The 23,915-nt window shown below is 34.5% G+C and overlaps 2 protein-coding genes across 2 annotated transcripts in view; both read right to left on the bottom strand.

Moving 5' to 3' along the window:
- LOC117172902 (protein unc-79 homolog) overlaps positions 1-23,915 on the bottom strand; it is a 1,455,529-nt gene that overhangs the window by 638,076 nt on the left and 793,538 nt on the right. The window contains exon 14 of the mRNA XM_033361197.1: positions 8,353-8,495. Coding sequence (XP_033217088.1) covers positions 8,353-8,495 — 143 coding nt within the window. The remainder of the gene's footprint in view (positions 1-8,352; positions 8,496-23,915) is intronic.
- LOC117172655 (circumsporozoite protein-like) lies at positions 19,609-23,385 on the bottom strand. Its single transcript, XM_033360778.1, has 3 exons — positions 22,977-23,385; positions 19,782-19,890; positions 19,609-19,665 (listed from the first exon to the last, which is right to left on the bottom strand). Exons 1-2 carry the CDS (start codon positions 23,346-23,348, stop codon positions 19,804-19,806), a joined length of 459 nt encoding a protein of 152 aa, XP_033216669.1. The 5' UTR covers positions 23,349-23,385; the 3' UTR covers positions 19,609-19,665; positions 19,782-19,803.

The following is a 23,915-nucleotide window of genomic DNA, read 5'->3' as shown; positions in this document are numbered from 1 at the left end:
GGGGGTCCACCAACCCTCGAATGATATTAAGAAACATACCGGGGTTAACAATTGCATATATTTCAGGTTAAATAAATTTGGCGGAAATGCCTGTACACTGACGGACTTTATGGTCCTTTCGCCCTGGGTTTATTCTCAGGTATAATATTAAGAATAACCCTTGACGATAGTTAGAGAGAAAATTAAATTCTCGACGGTACGATACCTATCATTTTGCAGATTTTGTGGTCAATTAGCCCATAAAGTGAATATTATTGGTGCTTCAATTTAGCGCAATTACCTTTTTAGTACGAATTTTCGGTAATTCACGTATATCCCAGCCTCACCAGGAACGATCCTTGAATTTGTGGATGCCCTCGAAGCCAAAAGGAACAAAAAAAAACTAGAATGAGCCTGAACGTAGTGATATGAAGCTCATGTAGTGCCGAACTTTACTCGAGGTGTTTAATTTCCGTATAATTTTTAGAAAACTTTACTTTAATACTAGATCATTGTGAAGGTGCCAAACTGCAACATCACAATACGTGCAAAAATATAAAAATTCAAACAATGCAAACCACTGATAGGTCGCGCTAGTAGTGCGTTGCGTCTTTGCAGACCTATCTATCGATGCGCCGTTTCTCCCGACATCTTGTCACGTCTTTCTTTGAGACACGTTGTTTGTACGTTTGTTGTCACACAGGACCAAATGGCCGAACAATCCCATCATTTAGGATAGCTGTGAATATTTCATACATAGCTTTTAGACAAGTGATTGGAGAGGTATGAACAAACAACGTGGCTCGAAAAAAGGTATAGCAGCATCCTGGGAGAACCTGCTTGTTGACAGTCGTGACTGCACGGGCGCAGAATCCCATCAGCGCGTGCTGTCTATTATCTGGATTAAGTACCGAAAAGCTTTATATTTAACTGATAGACTTATCATCTGTCTGTTTAAAAGATGGAAGGTTCATCCACACAGTAACGTGCATGGAGAGATTGTTGCGGCTTTGGAGGACTAGATTTACTATCTCATCTAGAAATTTTGTATTGCTAAATTGTATCGATTTATTTGATAGTGTGATTTTTTGTAAGATGCATTTTTTTGCAATTGAATATGTGCGGGATCGTTTGAATTAAGCTGAGAAGTTTTAACATATTTCAGAATTTTCAGGATTTTAGGACGTAATTGATGAATTTCACGCCGAAAAAAAGTATGAACTTTCTGACAAAAGTAATATTACTTACATAGTTTCTTAATGTAAATTCTTATTTTGACGTGCACAAAAAAAAACAATTTTCGCTATAAATGAAGATCACGAAAAATCTCTTGTGAATTTTTACCCGTAAAAAGGCATGCGCTATGAAAATGGGGCACCACAATCTGTCATTAGCTCCCGGTCTAGTTGAAACAAATAACTTCCACTATTATGACATTTTTCTAAAAGCTGCTGATCTCAGAGGCGTTCGTACCTTGTTAAGTTTTAATGTTATTAGAGTGACCTTCAAAGTGAAATTGAACCAATTACCTTGATACATATTTGAACGTGAAATTCTCCGCTCTATCTACTGTCAAAGTCAAAAAGGGGTTCACCATTGAATTCCTCATAAAACCTACTTCAAGAATAACCTTGACCTCAATGAAAAATATTTTACCTGAGGAAATATTAAGGGGGTCCGGAACCTTTTGAGACTCCCTGGAGTGTCCAAAAAGTTGCGAAACGACTAAATATTTCCCTAGGTAAAATAGTTTTTAGAAACGTTAAGTTCTTTCTTAGAAAAACTTTTAACGAGAAATTCAACAGCGATCTTGGTTTTTACCTTGATTTTTGGTTCAAGCTAACCCAAATGCAGCAATACTGGATTGAACAGCACTGTTCAACTGGGGGAAAAAATTTCAAAACCTTAGGATTCACTATAACAGCGAGAAAGACCATAAGAAGACTCAACGTCATCTAAAAAAGAGATTTACTCACTGAAAACTGAAAACCACTCAGTGTACACTCGTTTTTTATAACAAGTAAAATATTAAGTATATACAAATGTTCAGGCGTTAAAAATTCAAAAATCACTGTATACTACTGAATGAGACGAAAAAAAAGAACCATAAAAAATGTTATGCCAGAATTCTGTATTTAGGGTAAAGACAGTCTGAACCCTGTAAAGTGCAGAGAGGTACAATATGATAGTTAAACGTATAATCTTAGAAAATCAGGGAGCTGCCAGAGGTTGGGAACCAATTCTAAAAAGCTGAAGTTATAGGAGTATAAGAATTAGTTTCAGCGACGCTGAAACCATAATGATAAGGTCGTTTTACTGCATAACTCATCACAGAATAGTGTTAATTCGAAGCTTTAAAGTACTTTTTGACGTAAGGGACGAATAGTGACCAGATAAGGTTTAACTAACATTGGACTTGGTTTCAGCAATCCCGAAACAATAATGTTAAAGTGGTTTGACTACATTACTCATTGTAGAATAGTGTTAATTCGGCTATTTGAAGCATTTTTGTAGGTTAGGGACGGATAGTGACCAGGTAGGGTTTAACTATCATTAGATTCGGTTTCAGAGACCCCGAAAACATCATATTAAGGTAGTATGACTACATAACTCATAGCAAAATAGTCGAACGACTACCGGCAAATGGAAGTATGCACAGTCGAAATCACGTATCTTTCATCAGCTTGCTTTCGCTCAGGAAGTAACCGGCTGCCGGTAGAGTGTATTTACAACGTAGTATTATTAACATAAAGGCAGAGAGTTTCGACATATTTTCTACCACTGTAAACATAGCTGGTTCCTTATACGTTATATTCCAACATATTATTGATTGCGAATCGAAATAAATAGATATCTAGAATTCATAGCCAGCTAGCTCAGTTTCTACTCTGCCATATTTGTAGTAACACTTATCGCTTTTTACTGTCAATCAGTTTAAAAATAAAAAGTGATTCTGTTAAAAGAGACGTATTCAATAAAAAAAAGACAGCTTTACTGAAGGAATAAGTGTAGCACTTAAAGTATGTAGGGTGAAAAGCAGTGCGAGAAAACGTAAACTGTTCGGATCCAAGGAAAAGCAAATCAAAAATAATTTTAAAGTAATTGCAAGGCTAATCAAAAACTATGTTGAACAATTCGCTGTTAATGCTTCATATTAAAAATCAAATGCTACCAATTACACCGTGGTTTCCACAAATAATCATGATTGATTGACGAAGGGGTAAAAATTAATGCATTTATGTAAGTCATAATGTAAGTCATAAAGTGATCGTTCTTTTAACAGCAGGCAGTCGATCGACTGCCTGAACGAAGGCAGGCAGATGAAGGACACTTGATTTCACTGGTAGATTTCCTGAGCAGTCATTGCTTGTGGTTGTTCTGAGTATTGCTTATATAACCCATTTCCGGAGTTCCTCGGAACGGTTTCGCAGTCATTTATGCGAAAAATGCGAGATCTCTGGGTGTTTTCGCACCACTGAGCATGCAGTCGCGCCATGTAGCCTTTTCATGCAGGGGCCATACTGAAATCATAGCACTTCAGCTGCTCATCCCCGAGTTGATCCGTCTACTCAAAAGTATAAAAATGTTGTCCATCACATTAATTCCGTAATAATTGGTTGCCAAAAGTCCAGGGTAGTTAACATTGTTGTCCGACCCTGCGCGTTCGATTGCTTGTTATGTCGATCATCTAGGGAAAAGGGTTCGTCCAACCTTGTAGAGCCACGCATGCGAGGATAATGCTGCATAAGCTTACAGGTCGCCCGGTATCCCTGAGTCACCGTTTGAGACACCTCGCCCAGATATCATTCAGCTTTCGGCATGGTTGCTACGCCTCCGCCTAGGGGTTATTCCTTCAATATCATCCCTGAACAATTATCTGCGACTGCTTATTAATTATAGAAACCATATTCAGAAGAAACCCTTGGTACAGAGAACCTATATCTGTAACCCGAGTGCGAGAGGTGCGTCTGCAAGCATGCAGCAACCCATCAGTAAATCCTGTAAATGGCCTGAATTGACTATCGATAAGCTTTCGATTCAAACTATCATAGACTTATGATCTGTCTTTTGAAAAGCTTGAAGGTTCAACCACGCATAGTGAAATGCATAGAGAGATTAATACATCTTTGAAAAAATAGATTTACTATCTCATCTGGAAAATATTGAATGATAATGAACAACGTCGCCATCCATACGGGCGTCTTTTTGGAAGTTTCCATGAGCCCTCCGCTTTTTTCCAAAACGAATCATCGCCATTATAGGTTTACTCATGTATTTTAGACTAATGACCTGATGATCTATCCTTTTGGTAAAAGCAAACTTCAGATTTCTTTAAATATCACTAAGAAGTGCGCGAGATTGTGCAAGTATGCCAGATTTCATCTGAAGGAAGTTCATATTACTGGCTATCAAGCTATCTGGAAATAACATGCTTGTCGTCCCGGTTCTATTCTACTCGTTTAGGGTTGTTCAATGGACGAATAACGAGCTTACGACCCTTGATATCCTCACGCATAAGGTCATGCTAATGCAAAAGAACATACATATATTTTCTTTTTATTCCATCTTTACCATTAGTGGAATTTTAGCGCCTGTGAACAATGTCTAAAACAGAATTTAGAGGCTAAGGCCTATCAAATGTTTGCTTAGAGTCCTAGGCTTATAAATTATTGCCGTAAGTTGATCTGATTGTCTATTGAAAAGCAATAGCAGACTTTGTTGGACACATAGTGAGCAAAATGTTTTGATAACCAATGAGCGCATTTTGCTCAGCGAGAAGGAAAAAAATAAAATTAAGTTGACAGTTACTTAAGGACACGCTTTTATTGAAAAAAAAAAATAAAAGAGAATTTTACTAAAGTTAACTCTATTATTTGTATTAATAATATTCTGGGTTGAGACCGTCACAGCGCCTAACGGTTGAATGGCCCTTTGCGTCCCCTTATAAGCCTTTAACGTGGCCTCAAACCTCACTGAATAGGGAGAGGACCGCAGCCACGCTGTTGGCTAATATTTCAGACTCATTGATGCAATAACTGTCTCTGAGTGTTACACGTTTATCTGCAATCACAGGGCAGTGACAGAGAATATGAGTAGAAGACTCATTATCTTTTCTGTACAGAAGACAGAGGGGACTTTCTTCGAGCCCAATCTTATGTCTGTGATAATGGAGGTTTCCATATCCCATACACATTTCTGTTAGGACTTTGACTTCATTCCTCCCGAGTTTGAATATTTCCTTCGCTCGATGAGGGTTTAGCTTTGAGCCAAAGAGTGTTTTAGCCTCTCTGCAGCCAGAGACTAAATGCCACTCATTCTGATGTTCCCCGGTGAGCTAACTGTTAATATTTTCAGTGAGGAGCCTACTGGAAATTCGTACAACTGGCTCAGGTCCAGCAAAATTTTCCTTTGTTGCTAGCTTTGCTAGCCTGTCCGATATCTCATTGCTCCTGAAGCCCCTGTGTCCAGGGATCCAGAGCAGAGTGACTCGGTTTTCTGTCGCTAACTTATTTAGTGTCCCAAGGCACTCCCATACTAGTAGCGACGTGGATGTTGTTCCATTGAGGGCCATCATAGCAGCCCTACCATCTGAGCAGATGCGAATGTTTCTTTTATTGTCATACTCCATTGCCTTATTGGCGCACTGGAGCCAGGCCATAATCTCAGATTGTAGGACTGTTGCGTAGAAGCCTATGGCAATCTTGAAGCCCATTCCGTTCCTTCTACGATATACAACTGCTCCAGCGTTCTCCTTGTTCTTGGAGCCACCTGTGAACCAGCGGTCTCCATCACTGGACAGTTGTGTCTCACCGTTAACCAATTCCTCTTTCGTGCATAGGCTAATTCGGTACTTCTTGTCAAAAATATAGCGACAAGTGGACATTCTATCCCTGAGCATGCTCAGTGTCGGCCTCCTTGCGATCTCGATTGTTATCCGCATAACTGTCGAGATACTGTTATCGTTTACTATATTTAATCTTCAGGCCGCCTTCGCAGCCACTTACTTTATGGTGTGGACGTGAGTCATCGTGGTTGTCGACTTCTATGAACCAGTGATACCTCTCAGAATCAGTCTCCTGATCCTTTTCAGTTGGGACTTCACAGTAGACAGTTCGACCCTGCTCCACCAGACGACTCCTGCATAGGTTAGTCTGGGTCGCAGGATCGCTGTGTAGATCTACACAACTGTCTCCGGTTTTAAGAATCCAGAATGACTTCTAGATATTTTGCTTGCTCTTTGATTTTCGGTTTTTCCCAACCAATTTTAATGTACTCGTGGTTCCCCACTTGTACCTTCTGGTGATTACAACTGCATCTGTCTTACTCGGATTGACTGATAGTCCAGGCTTCTTACACCATGAATCTACTATTCTTAGCGCTTGCTGTATTACTTTGAGAGCGCATTCAGATGCTGATCGCGCACGATAACCAGTTTATCGTCCGCATAGCCTAGAACGTGGTGGCCATGACTCGTGAGTAGATGAAGCAATTTATCCACTACCAGGCACCACGGGAAGGGTGATAAAACACCTCCCTTTGTACATCCCGAGTAAACAGTTCCACATAAAGTGGTATCAACCTCAGTCGTGGTTAGATTCCTATTGGCCAACATATGGCAGGTCCATTCCACGACTGCAGTAGGCACACCGTGTGCGCTAATGGCTGTTCTGATCACCTCTCCAGATGTGTAGTTAAAGGCGCCTTCGATGTCCATGAAGTTTCCAATCGTGAAGCCTTTCTGCTTCAGTTGTTTTTCAATTAGGTTAACTGTTGTGCTTAGGGCCGTCTCAGTCGAGTGACCAGCCCTATAGGCGTGTTGTTGCGCCGGAACATAACCCAACGTCAGACTAGCCCTAACAAGTCTCACAATCAGCCCAATGATGATCTCACCAGCCGTCTGTAAGAGGACCAAGTACTATATACGCCATCTGGACCAGGAGACTTGTAAAGGATGAAGCACTGCAGGGCCCATCTGGGGTAACTACTCGTTCGCTAGCAGCCGTGTGTCTCTTCACCTTTTAGGACTTTTGAAGGTCGAAAATTACTTTCATAAGTAGAGTTGATGGCTTCCGTGAAAATCTCGACCGCCATCTTCAGGATATCCACGTCTCTAATTGACCTGGGCACCCCTGAAAGTGAACTTTAAGTTCTGTAGTAAAAAGACCCCAGTCCGTTCTTCTTGGATTTCTGAACCATTTAGGGCCGATGCGTACATCGAATTCAAACACAAACTCTATTTGTGAGTGATCTGAGCGAGTGGGTTCATATAAGAATCTTTACTTCTTGATGTTATCTGTAAAGCTACCGATGCAGAGAGTGATGTCAATGACTTCCGTCTTGGCCGAATTACGAAACGTCGGGGTGTTTCCCATATTAAGAATATCTGAGTCAGTGGTGATTAGGTATTCCAACAGTGTTAAATCCTTTGAGTTGATGGAGTTATATGGAAAGTCAGACGATTCCATGACTAGCCTACCCCTTCCTTTAAGATCCGTGAATATCATTATCAGGTCTCTAGAACATAGCTCAAGCAGCGAGACGACGTTGACTCCCTTTGCCAGTATGCAAGCCCTTGGATTGGCTGCCTTGAGGTCCTTATAACAAAAACTAGCCCCTCCCCCCTACTCCCTAATGGTATCTCGCACCAACCAGGGTTCCTGAATTAGTGAGATATCCTGTGTACCTCGCAGCCATGTCCCTCTGAAAAACTGCAGAGGCGCCTTTGCTGTGCAGCAAGTCAATTTTGCTAATGGTGAGACCGGGAGCAGTCATTACGTCTGACAGATGCTGGATATCGACGTGGTAGTCTCCGATGTATCAGCCGCCGCCTGAGCAAGGCTTGCCGGAAAGACAGATTAGGATTTTTGTAATTAAGTTTATGTGATCCATTTTAGTTCCCAAAAGCGAGCTAGGGAAATAAAAGATCTGCCACTGCAGAGCCTCGTATGCAAGGGTAAGACTAATTACTCAGGGAGGTCGTCAGGTGTCACGAGAGGCCGTTAGGACACTTTCGTAACCCCTAGGTACCAAAGTGGCATGGGCACAATCACTCTACACCCATGGCTTAGGGGGGTGGTCGCATTCAGCGCGAAACTCAATGAATATCCGTTTGCAGGCCACTATACCAACGGAGGGCTGTTTCTTTGTCACTGTGCGGGCCACAAGTCATTCCCGTTGATTCCGCGTGAGTCTTTTGACAATTAATATCATTATCATGTTGCTGTATCAAGATTTCGAGGTTATTAAAAATCTAAAACGTAAAACGACTTGCTTCCTGGATGGTCTAACCGAGACAAATTTTGAAACACCACATTGAACAATATAACGGGTTACAATGTAACGAATAACAATATGGCGGATTGAATTACTTACCTGCTTTAGCAAAACATCAAGCATGAGAACACAGCAGGATAAGTTTAATTCTGCGTTTGTTGAGAATTCATGACGGCTTGGAGTTGGTACGACATCATCTGAGAGCGGCGTCGATTTTTCTGAGTCGTTCTCTACGATAGCACCTTTAAATAAATGATGATTAATTTAATATTTGTATTTACAACTATTTATAAGTCTATCTTTTTTAAAAATAATACCATACAATTGCATCTAACATTATCAGACACCGTATTTTTTCCAAACCATTTTATTATTTGTAATGATAGATATGTAATATTTTACTATGGTATAAAACGAATTTTTCATTAATGAAAATGCTTTTAATTATTATTAGTGCCATTTTAGCGATTAATATGTAGATTTCAGTGTCATACATATTTTTTAATACTGTTTTCAAACAGAAGGGAGGCTAATTGCGTGGTTTGCAGGAGAGAGACTGAAATTTTTTTGTGTAAATAATAACCGTTAAAGCTATTTTCAAAACTTGTGATCACAAAACAATTATTATAACGTAATAAGGAAATACGACTTTTTTTGCTTAAAGTTCATTCTTTTTAAATTAAAAGTCTATATTACATTTTTGGTTCAGACTTCATCTTCTTTTGTTAAAAATTTAACTATTTGTTTTAAGACGTTGCTATTTTTTATTCACTTATTCTTATATTTAGAAATGCATTTATTATATTTTTCATTATGAATTAATCTTTTTTGTATTGAAATACAACTAATAGGTTGCAAGTTGAGCTACTTTGTTAAAAATTTATTTTCTCCGTTGAAAATTTAATTATTTGTAGATATTATTTATCGTTTCTTTAAATTAATTTTTTAGCTACTAATTTAACTATTTAACCTCTTGTTGAAGTTTCGAAAAATTATTTGGATGAATTTAAAATAATTTAGCTGAAAAGTAAGTTTAGTATGAAAAATCATGAATATGACAAATAAATATGGGAAATCTGTCTTGACATTCAAGTTCATAAAATGTCATGCAATCCTCCGGAAAAATCAAAAAAATTTCTATCCAATTCAGATCTATTAATAATGTGTATATTCTTTCTGAAAGATATTTCTCAAAATATTTAGGCAGGCTGTCAATGAATTCATAATTTGGGAAAAATATGGTTTTCCTCATATTGTTATCAAAAGTTTCTTCTGCTTATGACTTTAAGTCCCTAATCTTATGCGTAATTAAATTATGGCATATCCAAAACAAATCTAAAAATTGCTTCAATCTAATCTGAAGCGGAGACTTTTTTGTTTTGGTTAATTATTTGGTTAAATATTAAATAATTTGGCAAAAACTTAATTAATTATTTTAATATAAAAGCGGACAAGAAGCCCCTTGGAGCTCCTATGGCACTTAATTTATAAAGCATATTGTGCCACGCCCTTAACTAATTGCTCTCGGTAGTTGAACGCTGTGGTGATTGCAAAATAGAATCTCTTACTCGCTCGATATTCTCAGGTAATCAGACGGGCCGACGGACTCCAATTCTTGATGTATCTGTAAGCTGAACACTTATTCGAAAAATAGGCCTCGACGGTAAACACTAGTTTCTCACGATTCCAACGCATGGTGACCACAAAGTTAGCTTTAGAACTACTTTAGAATTTTAGATCTTTAGAACTTTAGAACCTACTGAGTCGAATGAGACCACACCCAGTGCGCTCCCACCCCTGTAGCTGAAGTGGCGCGTATTTCAAAAAAAAAGCTAACTTGCCGCACCCTGTATATCAATCATTGATCACAAAATCATCTCCTCGTGTTCTCCAAAAGGGGCCCCAAGGGCATTCTGTCTGATTCTAGCTAATTCCAGACACTGTCGGTTCCAGTCTTATGTATTCGCTTTCCGCGCCGAATTTATTAAATCGAACTGCCTCTTTATTTCCTTTGATCCCTACATTACTAGGGACGCAAATGAGAGCCACTTTGTTCTTTTCTGCAAGTTAGTTTAACTTCATTTTGGATTCCCCAAATCAGTTCTGATGCAGTTTCTGGTTTTCAAACAACAGCTCATGTCGCTTTGCTGTCTGATTAGATCGTAATCTACCTGCCAGGAGCGTTTTCTTCTAATAGCGTGTTACGACAGCGTAGGACGGCCAGGACCTCTACCTGAAAGGCAGTAGCACGTCGCCCAAGTGGGATCCCTAACCTGAAAAGACAGGCATAGTATGAAAATGTTATATAATGCGTATATGTCCCCTTATACTTTTTAAATGTTTCTTTGTTTAATTTCTATTTCCCTATGTTATACGTTGTACGTATTATGTTACCTATAATATCATGTTACAACGTTATTTAATATTTACTACGCTCTTTCGTTTAACATCCTGGTAGTATTACATCACATCATGTAATTAGTTTAAACTTATCAGGTTATTAATTTCATTATATGTAATGTTGAGAGACTAGAGAGGCAAAAAGGCGGGCAGCACGCATAATGGCGCAGGATGTAATAATTTCATTAAACCGCGCACTTGTGTTGGGTTTTGTTCTGAAGTCGATTTTCACACGTTGAACCGAGCCTAAGTAGTTTAGACCCGCACAAAAACTTTCGATGCGTAACTTTCGTATGTTAAGGCCTTAATGGCACTAGTTGAACGATCCAATAGGAGTGTGCCCCCCCCCCCCCACTATTTTTACGCACACTAATTGGAACTTCTCATTGCCGCATTTTAAAGATACAACGAACCGAAAATATCGTAAGGGTGAAATTAACCCAGTCTAGAATGAAAGGATTAAGTTTGGATCGGACTGAAATCGAACGAAACACGGGTTCTTGATGGGTTTGTTCCTTCGACTCGCAAACGCTTGGGAGACATAAAACTGGACTTGTTGCACAAACCTAACCTGCGCAATCTGGAGGAGCGGGATTTCATCTTAAATAAATTGTTGAACAAAATGTTTACTTCGAGACCCTGCAGTAGCTGAAGAACCTTCCTCTATTCTTCCTGTTTCGTCCATGTAGAGAATCCTGTCCATCCTTCCAACCTAAAACCAAAAACAAAACGAAAAAGGTCCTCGTGGGACTGATTTCTTAATTCGAACATGATGTTTAACTGAACGATCTTTCAACGACAAGAGGGGTCCAGCGCGCCGCTAGGCAGACTTCAAGCCTGAAAGGCTCTGATAATCGGGTGGATACGGAGGATCCACCTTAAACCAACCACCAGCCTGAAGAATACGCCGAGAGGAATGAGGGATTTGCACACTTTATTTTTTTCTCTTCACGACCCGGTCATTTTTCAGAATTCTCAAATGCTCCACTATCTCCCTCCCCCCTCACAAATGACCGTCTCACTCCCTACCTTCCTTGATCGGTCCATCAACTCAGGACGGGCCGTACCAATAAGCACCCTATGTGTGGCTCATAAGTTTCAGCTGCAGCTAAAACAGAATCAACCAAGATATGTCTCCAGTTTTTGCTGTCAAAGCTAACCAGCGCACGTCTCCACGACATTCCACCGCTGCATCCTGAGCAGCCAGCAACCTTCATGGGCGGCGTAGCCACATCGCGTCACTGCATTTGCAAGTCTCACACACAAGCAGGATAGACCGTCAACCTATGTTCCAGCACCAACCTCATGCACTAGCTCAAGTAGTATCGAACTCCCCCTCCAGCTGTACAGGCCATACATAATCTAGCTGCGAATTTGTATTTGGATAAGCTTTTTATCAAGCGTTGTCCGCTTCAGAAGCACCCATACCTTGAATGTCGTGCACCTTTAGAGTTACATAAAAGTAAATAACAATATTGTTCGATTATTTGAAAATTAACACTATTTCATACGAGATTTTGTGCAATATACTCGTAGTTACGAGAAAAATGGAAGCAAAAAATTATGGCCCACTTCAAGAAAGACAAAAAATGAATAACAAAGAAGTGTTCGCCGATAATGATAAAAAAAACAAATTCAAGAAAACGAAGAGAATTAAAACATTGTCTAACAATGTCTCCCGTTGCGCAACCATGTTGACAGAAGTCTCGTTTTAATTGCAGAGGAAAAAGGAATGGTTCTGAAAGTTAGAACATTTTTCAAATATATGAAAGCTGCTAGCAGTACCTTAAATAGAAAATATTACCAAAACTTAGTCAAGCGAACTGCGGAAGAAGTGCCAGATTTTCCAGAATGTATAGAACCACTTTGTGGAGATTACTAAAAAAAAATTATTTTCTGTACACGAAATTGGATAAAAAACCAATATTAATGGAGAGTTCGAAAGTGACAAAAAATCGATGAGATTTTTCAAATGAAATCTAAACTTATCGGAAACTGATTTGTTCTATTGATTTCACGGATGAGTTGTAGTGCGGGGCAAATCACACTATAAAAAGTGGCTGGGTGAAATCTGTTTCGGAAAAACGTTCCAAGAATTTTCACATGCGTCTTTTCGCGGGTCCAAAAAATAGGTAGTTATCGTTGGGGATTCGTAACTCCTTCAGTCGCGGGCAAGAGAGTCAGCATGGAAGAAAGAGGAAATAAACTCATGGTTAATTCGCAAAGGTATTGATCTTTCAGTAGGCAAAAGAACTTTCCATGAAATGAAGAGGAACGATCTTTACAATCTGTCACAACAGTTTTAATTCATAAAAACTTATCTGTTGGATACAATAGCCCAGCAGATTAAAAAAGGCGAAGTGAAGCTTCTGTGGTTTCCAGCAGCTCCTTTCAAACTAAACCCAATAGAATTAATTTGGGTTTACATAAAGAAACATGTTGCAACAAATAATAAGACATTTAAAATTAACGACGTGCTGTAATTGTGCAGAGAAACTATGGAGAATTTACCACCAAGTTTGTCACCAAACTATTTTTGCGATGCACAAACAATTAAGAATGAATATCGAGGAAAATAGTCGGATATCGTAAAATTAATGTGTACACAACCTATCACCATCAATGTTAGAGAGGACAGTGACAGCGACAGTAAAGGATATGAAGATAACGGAATCCACGTGACAATGTCTGATAACGTTGACGAAATATAAAGAGCTTCTATTTTTCGCCAACATTTTAACCAATTTTTGATAAGCTAAAAATTTTTAGCAAGTTTTTTGTAATTGCGCTTTTCATAAATAAAAAGTAGTATGAAATCGGAAATTAAAAGCAAAAAATGTCATTGAAGTTATCATATTTTTAAATCTGCAACCCGATACTTGCATTTTATTAATTGCACTTTTTTTTAAATACAAAGAATTCAAAAAGTTGTTGAATTGTTAAGTTAATTGCGATAAACAAATTATAATAACAAATAGCAAAAATCATGGATTTTTTGCTTTATAATTGCTTGCCTTTATCGCAATAATGACCATAAACCATTAATTAATTCCGATGATAAACATTTCTTTATATAATTTATTTATGGTAGAAAAATTATAAGCAACTATCGCTTTACAAATAATCTTAAATTGAAGTCACTGACAAGATAGTTTGTATAGAATGAGAAGAAAAAATGATTCTTTTTAGCCGATAAATGCCGATAATAGACATGGTTTTATATAGTTTGTTGGACAAAATTATAAAAAAATATCCGTTGTCAAATTTTCTTCAATTAAAATCACTGACTAAATAGATTCTACAGAATAAAAAGGAAGAACGAATCTTTTTTGCCCATTGATGCTGATGATAGGCATTTATTTATATAATTTATTGAACAAAATTATAAACAAGTATTTTGCCCATTGATGCTGATGATAGGCATTTGTTTATATAATTTATTGAGCAAAATTATAAACAAATATCGGTTGACAAATTTTAATCAATTAAAATCACTGAAGGGATTGTTTGTACAGAATAATAAGAAAAAAACGATTTTTTCATGAATGCTGATAACAGGAATTTATTCATATAATTTGCTTAATCAATTATAAAAAATATCAATTGACAACTTTGGATGATCAAGTGTCATTTTTACGGTGAAGGCAAACAATTTTAATGCAAAATTATACTTAGCGAGCGAAAAATCCATGATTTTGGCTCTTTGTTAATATAATTGGTTCTTAACAATTAACTTGAACAATTTCTTTTATTCATGGATCCCTGTGCACCAAATTCAAGCAATAGGAAGCATGGAAAATGGTTTTTGAAGTAGATAAATAATAAAACCGTTAAAATTGACATTTTTTTCTTTTTTTGCATTAACATAAAAGTTTAAATAAGTAACAACTCAAAAATTGTCAGTCATAATTCTGTTCAAAATTAAACGCTGCATTTTTCTAACAAAAATCCAAAACCGGTAATGTGCGCCGGTCGAATCGAGTTGAGTGCACGCTTGTCTACAAAAAATCTCTTGGATCTTTTAGGCAAAGATAATAAATTGTATCAAATTTGGTCTAAGTCTTCCTTGAACATTAAGGAAGAACTTTCTCACTGTAAGGTTTTCCTCCGCGAAAATTACTTGCAGACGCTTTTTCGTCAAAATCTGGGGAAACGATTCATGAAGGTAATGAATTCCAATCAGTTTGATGTCGCAAATATAAAAAAATATATTTTTAAAACATGGTTGGCATCCGTAGAGGTTTTCTATATGGATAAGAACTGAGATCAACTTATCAAACAGAAGCCGGGGGTTCGCGAGTTCAGTATAAAAATTCGTTAATTTCGGTACAATCAAAATTTCCGGTCTTCAATTTTTAGTAAAAAAAACTGTCAATTTGATAAAAAACAATTCGGAATAAAAGTTGTGAGGCTCGTCGAGCCTCAAATTGTTATTGACATAAATGTTTATATTAATAACAAAGTGTAATACAAGGGAAAATAAATTTGATAAACTACCGCTTTCTTCATAATTAAAATTAATATTTTTGACGCCTGGCTTATTGCCTGGATCAGGTAAACTCACCGTCTTTAGGCGACATAAAAGAACGTAGAAAAACTAATTGCTAATAGGAAATAATTTAATAATTTTGAACCTTTAATTTGTATGTCATCGTATTATTTAAATTTGTTTACTTATCTTAAGCATTGGCTGAGGTTTCTATCAAAACTTGGAACGGAGATAAGGTCCTCCCTTATAATTAACTCTGTAAGCTACAATTATTTAAATTTTTTCATTTTTATGACAACAACATTTACAGAAGGTGTAACAGTAATAGATAATTAGTTCTCAATAAAATGATCTTTACAGTGAAATCAGTTACGTTCTTAGGCGGTTTTTTTCACTGACTCATTCAGAATTTTGTAGATGAGGTTAAAATTTTTGAAATCTATAGCAGTTTAAACTTATCAGCCTATTAATTTCATTGCAACGCGCGCCCAATATTCGACAGAGTGGGGAGAACTCTCGGATTGAGGTTCCCGCTCCCGTCTCCACTTCGAGGGAATAGGAGAAGCCGCATGCTTTCAACATAAAAAGAGCGCAACTCTACCACCGTTGTCACTAAGCCATTTTGCAATCCAACTGCTCTTTTATCTTTTAAGGGCATGCTATACGGTGACCACGTGACCAAACCATTCCTCGGTTAGGAAACAATTTTTTGGTGTTCACCACGACCAAAGACAATGATATTTCGCTCTCAAAGTTTGGGATATATAAAATGAGACAATAGACTGCGTTTGTATACTTAGTTTGAGTAATAATTTTGAAAAAAATTATTTGAGTAAAAATAAGTGGGAAAATTATTTTCATTTTTTTGGTGTTCACTACATCCACACGGATTGAGATATCGTGTTAAAAATTTGACAGATAACATAAAAAACACTAAAGAGCGTTTGTATATATAAATATGTTTATAATTTCAAAGAAAGTTTATTTATAAATTGGGATATTACCATTCGAGTTGTAGCACTTTGCATGTATTTTTAGTTTGATGCTTTTCAGATTTTCTTATTCCCGTATGTTGAGCACTGGCACAAATTTAGGATTAAATCGTCTAAGCATTCTAAAAAATTGACATGAACAATAACCTTTGGCAAATTCGTTGCAAATCAACAAATAGGTATCTGCATACATATAACCTGCCATTATTTTCCGAGAATTTTTAGCGATTTCTAGCGGAGAAGAAAAGAAACTTTCAACGTCGATAGGGTCGGTGTGACGTGGCCAAGTACGCTTATGAAATTTGTGTGTAGAATTATTTTCATTTTTTTTGGTGTTCACTACATCCACACGGATTGATATCGTGTTGAAAATTTGACAGATAAAATAAAAAGCACTAAGGGAACGTTTGTATACATCAAAATGTTTCTAATTGAGAAGAAAGTTTCCTGGCGAAAAACTCTAGCAATAGGAAAGAAACTTTGCACGTCGATAAAGTAGATGCCTCCATGTAAAAGAAAAATTTCCGTCAACTTCAATTCAGTGGCGTAACTAAAAAATAGAACCCCTCCCCACAAATATTTATTTATGAGGTTCCTTTGAAAATAATAAGAAATAGTACCAATCTGTTAACTTCATTCTTTTATGCATAAAAGTGTTTTATTTTTCAAAACATGTCATTACTTTAAAACGGCTCTATAAAAACTTCCATCTATGAAAAAAATTCGGAAAAGCTTCCGGATAATTTTTTGACAATTTTAAAAAACTTGAAATTTTTAGAAATGTTTTTAAATATAGTGCAAAAATAAATTTTGTAAAATGAAAAATGATTTCAAATTTCCTCACCAACCTTAAGAAAATGACTGTATTCTACTGAAATTTAAAAATTCCTAAATAGTTTTAAAGTTATTTGTACCAAATCTTCAAAAATCTACTTCTTTTATTTCTTAAAATTATTTTAACTTTAAAAGTATTTTGCTATCATTTCTAGACTTCGGAAATCTTTTGCAATGTTTTAAAATCTTGTTAAATATTCTCTGCAAATTAATTTTTTAGGATGGAGAATACTTTTAATATATATTTGTTTAAATTTCGAATTATTTTCCATTTTTGGAGCAAAATAATTTTGAAAACAAAATGAAACTTTAAAATTTTATTTTTTTCAGAGTTTGCATAAATATAACTTTCCTAGGAATCGTGAGGAAACTGAAAAATTCTTTTGAAATTTACAGATATTTCAAACCTAAATTAAAAAAAAATCATCTTCAATCAAATAGTTCATTTTTGTAACAATTATCAAATATAAATTTTCCAAGAAAATGTACTTGATTTATTGTGGATATAAAGCATATTTGCAAACCTCTGTCTCCAGAATTTGAAGGATTTTAGTACATAGACAATTTAGTTTATGATTGTAGGCAGGGCCTGCGTCGCTCAATCCGTGAAATCATATTGTACCTCATGTACTTAAATGAAGTGAGAGACCCTCTCCAGACTTTAGTAAATGACCAAACTTTCCGAATTCTTACATCTCTTATCTCCTACCTTACCTGACTCAAAAACTCTTGCAAAACCCACTCCGTCAACTACCAAAATGCGGATATGTTATCAGACTAAGAGCGAACCTTTTCAGAGCGCTTTAGATATAATTCGACCTCCGTGTTCATCAGTTCAAAAGCAACGTCTTTTACTCGGAAGTCACTAATTTCGTACCACCCTCCACTTTGCATTTGTTATACATTGAAATGAACGATTTTCTTTAAGAATTTAAAAACTGTTGCAATATTAATTGAACAATTCCTCCGCGAAAACGCGAACTTTTAGCAAAATTGTTGAAAAACAAAAATTTAGGCAAATTGTAATTTGAAGAAAAAATAATTTTTAATATGAAATTAAAATTTCGAAAAAATATTTATTTTCCAAATTTTCTTTTTTGGTTTATTTTCTTTAAAATTATATACAAATAATTTTCCTTTGATTCTTTAAAAAATTCAAAAAGATTTCTCAACATTTCATATGTGCTGAAACAGTATCTAGAAACTTTCTAAGAACTTTTTTTATTTTACAGGATTTTAAAACATTTAAGAACAAATTTGTAGGATGAAAGACATGTAAAACTTTCTGAAGCTGGAAAAAAATTAAAAAATAGTTTATCAACTTTTCAAATACTTAAACTATTTTTAATCTCTTCAAAACCTTCGAAAATTCTTTATTATCTCTGAAAATTAATCTTATTATTCCTAAAAATGTCTTAAAATCTTACAGAGTCGTTTTTCATAATTTTGGAAATATTCCGTAATGTTTGAAAATCTTTTTAAATATTTTCTTAAAATTATTTTTTTTTATATTTCGAAACTTCGAATTTGTGAAAAAACTTTAAAATTTTATTTTACTGTCTTAAAAAATCTACATTTTATTTGAAATTTTTCAAAAGCTTCTAAATTAAAAAAACGGAATATGTTCCAGATTTCTTCTTGTCACTTTTATATATTTTTTGAAATTTGAAAATTTTTTTGGAATTTTGTCCTAAAGTTAATTTTCTAAAATGAAAAATTAATGAAAGTTTCCCGCAAACCGTAAGAGAATTTTTTTATTCTATAGAAACTTCAAAAATTCCTAAATAGCTTGAAAGTTATTTGTACTAAACCTTCAAAAATCTACATTATTTCAATTTATTGAAGTCATTTTAACTTTAAAATTATTTTTTCAAAACTTTGGAAGTCTTTTGGATTGTTTAAAAAATTTTTTAAACATTCTCTTCAAATTAATTTTTCAAGATAAAGAATACTTTATATACATAAATATTTGTTTGAATTTAACATTATTTCGATATGCGGCACAAAATAATTTTTAAAACAAAATTAACATTTTAAATAGCAATTTATTTTCTTATTTTTTAGGGTTATATAAATATAATTTTCCTAATAATCTTAAGAAAATTTCTTAACAAAAAAGGTGAATACCAAGCGAAAAATGTAATAGTTGAGATTTCAATCCTAATTTTTTTTCTTGTTTTCAAACAAATAAAAAAAGTTTAAGTGATCCATTAAGATTATTTTTTGAATACTTGTATTTTCAACTAAAAAATGTTAACGTTTTCTACAAAAGACGAATTTTCTACAAGAGGGGTTTAATGATTTAACCCAAAAATATGAATTTTCCACAAAAGAATTAATTTTTAAACAAATACATAAACTGTCTATAGAGAAGATTTATTTTCAAAAAACAAAAGTCAAACAAGATAAATTTTTACATGACGAGAGTGAAAAATCGAATTCGAAAAACTTATGCCTCATTTTCGTCCATCTAGTGACCTGGAAGTTAAAATCAGAAGAACAAAAACTTGATATCATGCTTGTTGTTTAAATTATTTACATTTAGGGAGATATTATTATAATAAAATATTATATATTATTACAGTATAGGTAATATATATATAGTATTATAGTATGTACGATATAGTATTATTTTCAGTTTTTCGAATTGATGTCACTTGATGTGATTGAAAATGCGTTCTTCTGTTTAATCAGGTTCTGTAAAAGTATAAAGAATATTTTGTTATTACAAAAAAATTAAAAATTGCTTTAAACAGATAACACGAAAATAAGAAGAAAAGCAAATTAATAAGAAAATAACAAAAAATGTTTACGTTGGTTTCAAGGCTTTTTTTGTCAGATATGTGCTGGCCCTCTTCCTTGCTGCTCGAGCCGATTACCAGCGTACCGGGTCTTGACAAGTTTCTTTAATAACGAAACAACCTGCAACAAAATTGAGCTGAATTATAAACTTCGTTAATAAATCAAGAATATAAATAAAAATCGATTTTCAAAGCAAGTGCTGCAATGTGACTAATTGGATTTTATGCGACAGTCTTTAGTGTGGCGAGTTCAACTATTTTATTTAAAAAATTCAACTGTTTGTTTGAAAGTTCCCTGGGAGAAAGTTCAACTTAACAAAAAAATGATCATTTTGGTTTAAAATCACATAATTAGGTTGAAAATAAAATAATTTAGTAATGGTCGCATTTTTGGATATATAGTAAAGCAGCCTTTTTTCAATTGAAATCTTTCTTGATTTAAATATTAACTAACACGTTTTTTTGACGAGAATTCATTTTTTCTGTTAGAAAAATGCAACTATTTGGTTAAAAATTAAAATTCTGTGTTAGAAATCTTTTTTCTTTTTGTTGGTTGAATATTCACAAGTTTAGTGGAAAACGTCTTTTTCTTATGGGAAATTAATCATTTAATTAAAAATTCGTCACTTTAGTTCAAAATTTAACCTTTTGTTTGGAAACGTACATATTTTCTTAAAAATTCGACTTCTAGTGCTGACAATTTAACTTTTTTTCATGAAAACTTGTCTTTTTGGCTTAAAAATTTAAGAATATGGTTGAAAAATAAACTATATTATTGAAAAATCTTATTTTGCATGAATTAAACTATATTTAAATTTTTTTAGGTCCCTGAATTCGAACGTGGAAACAGAATTCCAAAATCCAAAAATACGGATCCAATATGGCAAACAAATTTAAAAAAATCTAATGATTTGTTGGATTTGGATGAAAATTTGTACTCTAAAGATGTTTATATCCATAGAAGTGTATGCGGAGTCAAATTTTGAAAATTAAGAATTGCTGATCCGATCACGCGAACCAAAATTTGGAAAAATCCAAAGAATTGGCGGCTTTCAACGATATGCAGTGTTAAGTGTTTATTTTCGATTCACTAAAAACAAATCTGATGTCCATATTAAAAAATCCATTAGCCATTGGCATAGGGAACTAATAACGTCAAGTTAAAACGCTCTGTACCAATTTTCATCATCAACATATTAGATCAGCTTTTTAGAAATGTCAAATTTGGACCTCAAATTCGTATACAGCGAACTAAATAACCTTCTAGTACCAATTATTATCCGAATCCGCCAAACTTAAAGGATTTCTTTAAACTTCTTGGTCGCCGTATTGGATCTGCCATTTCGAAATTTTGAATTTTGAACTTCAATTTGTATTCAGAGCACCAAGTTACTCTGGTACCAATTTTTCATCTAAATCCGCAAAATCACTGGATTTTCTAAAAAATGTGGTGGTTATATTGAATCAACTATTTCGAAAATTCAAATTTTGACCTTAAATTCATATGCCGCAACCCAATTAACCCATCGATACCAACTATATCATTTAAATCCATCAACTAATTGAATTTTTTTAAAATTTGGCAGCTATATTGGATCAACCATTTTAATTTTTTAATTTTGACCTTGAATTCGTATTTAGTGACCAAACTAACTCCTTATGTAACTACTTAGTTCCATTCGAAGCAATAAAAACTAAACTGAAAATGAAAGCACTTAAAGTGAAACTCTTGAATTTTAAGCTTAAAAAATTCAAGTTTAAAAATTGTTTCATTCAAACATTTGGGTTTCAAATGCTCAATAATGTACGCGATTGGAACAATTCGATTTTTTTTGTAAAATTCCCTGTTCCCATACATTATTTATTTTTTTTTTAAAAATACTTCTTTTCAACACAGAATAATAACATTGTTTTAAAATTAAATTCTCCATTGATAATCGTTATTCTCTAAGATAAATTCCATTTCCAGCTCTAAATTGGTTAAAAATTGAACTTTATTAGTTCAAATCCTGATTTAAAATTTTTTAATGAAATTCTTCATTTTCACTCAGAAACAAAAAGCTCTTGAAAAAATCCCTACTCAAATCAGGAATTTTAATTCTTTCAAAAGTTTTACATTCCAGCTAAGAATTTGAATTTTTTGTAAAATCCCCTGTTCCAATTCATAATTTAAATTTTGTTCGAAAATACCTCCTTTCAAATTCCCGGCTTCAACCTAAAATTAGAATTCTATGAAAAAATTGCATGTTCCAATTAAGAATTTTGTTCATTTTCGAGAATTTCCAGTACTAGCTCGAAATATGTTAAAATTTGAAAATTCCCGGTTCCAAGTGAGAATTATTATTCTGGACAAATTAAAGTTCCAGCAATAAATTTGTAAACAATTGAGAGGCCCCTGTTCAAATTAAAACTTAAATTATTTTTATATTAAATAGTTTTAAAATCCGTATAATGCTTAGAAATTTTATGTCAAAATGTTGAAACATCTGCATGCTGTTTAAAATTTTGTTTAATGAATTTTTTTTTAATTCTGCGAAATTAAAGAAATTTTCATAAAATCTTCCACATTCATTTTTGACAATTTTGTAAATTGTTACGAATATTTTTAAATATTTCCTTCAAATTAGTTAATTAAAATAAAGAATAAATCGTTTTATTCACACCGAAATCATTCAAAATTTTTAATCAATTAAAATTTTTTTTTAATTTTCTAAATATCTCATCATCTTACTTCAAGTTTTTCTAAGAATGATAGGTGTTAAATGGTTATTTATACATAAAAATTCAACAACTTAACTTACAAATTAAATTTGGTTAAATAGAAGAATTGATATTATGATGATTAAAGTTTAGTTTTGTGTATTTATTCTGTAATTACTGATTATAAATATTTAATATGAGGTTAAAATAAGATTTTCAAAGATTTTTTTAGAAATTTTTTTAATTCCCGGTCAACAAATAAATTTACATTTATTTCCAGGTTTTTCCCGGTCTCATAAAATTCACGGTCATTTCTTGGTTCAGTGGGTACTCTGATGATCTAAATTGGAAAATCAACCAATGCAGTCAACATTTTCCAAGTAAATTTACTGTCATGGCCCGGGTTTTCCTTGGCTCATAAAATTCTCGTTCATTTCCTGGTTTTACAGGTTTGTCGGTCCAGGGGCCATCCTGCTATATTTTTCTTTTTTATATATTTTTTATTACCTGCTGGTTTGATTCGGCGGGAGCTTGTGGCACTGGCATCTGAAGTTCCTTCTGAAGTAGCAGCATCACATCTTTTTGCCCTTTGAGCTGCTCCAGAAGGAAAGAACTGATGACGGATCCAGGGTGTTGAGGATTTGGTGGCGTATTTGGCTGTACATTTAGTAGCGGATTTCCTGGCGGACCTACTAGCCGAACTGCTGGTGGACCTACTGCCGGATTTGGTAGGGGATTTGGGGTCGGATTTGCTGGGGGATTTGAGTGCGGATTTAGAGGCGGATTTAACGTCGGATTTGGTGGGGGATTTGGTGGCGGATTTGGTGGGGGGTTTGGGAGCGGATTTGGTGACGAATTCTGTGACCTTCCTCTCATCATCGGCCCAGACCCACTAGCTGCTGGGTTTGCCCCTGATTTCTTAGCTGCTCGTCCTAAAAGGCAAACAAAATTTTATGCATTTTAAATTTAAGTTAATGTACAATATATAGTAAGTCTTTACCGATATACACTCCATTGAATAATAATGTATTAATAACCGCAGTTAATTCAAAAACTGATAAAAAATCATTGAAAATTTCTTAGGACGCATCTGCTTTATCCATTCATCATTATACGACTACATATCGTTTAAACATTATTTATAATTTCAATAATTGAAATTTCATTTAAAAATTATGGTTAATTTCAACGACTAAGGATATGAAAAAAAGGTATTTAAAAAATGAATATTAATTGATTTCGAGTACTTTGAATATAAATATTAATGGTCCTGTTTAGTTTGGAGTGCTAACCACTGCGCTAAACGGACAAGTTGAAACTCTGTGAAAAAGCCATCCTCATAAGGTACAGTTTAGAAAAGTTAAAGAACCAAATTTCAAGCTCTCTTTTTCTTATTATTTACTATTATGCGACATAATGGTAATGTAGAATACACGAACTGTTAAC

The sequence above is a fragment of the Belonocnema kinseyi genome, chromosome 5 (assembly GCF_010883055.1).
Source record: "Belonocnema kinseyi isolate 2016_QV_RU_SX_M_011 chromosome 5, B_treatae_v1, whole genome shotgun sequence".
Classification (NCBI taxonomy): Eukaryota; Metazoa; Arthropoda; class Insecta; order Hymenoptera; family Cynipidae; genus Belonocnema; species Belonocnema kinseyi.
This window is presented reverse-complemented; position numbering and strand designations above follow the sequence as displayed.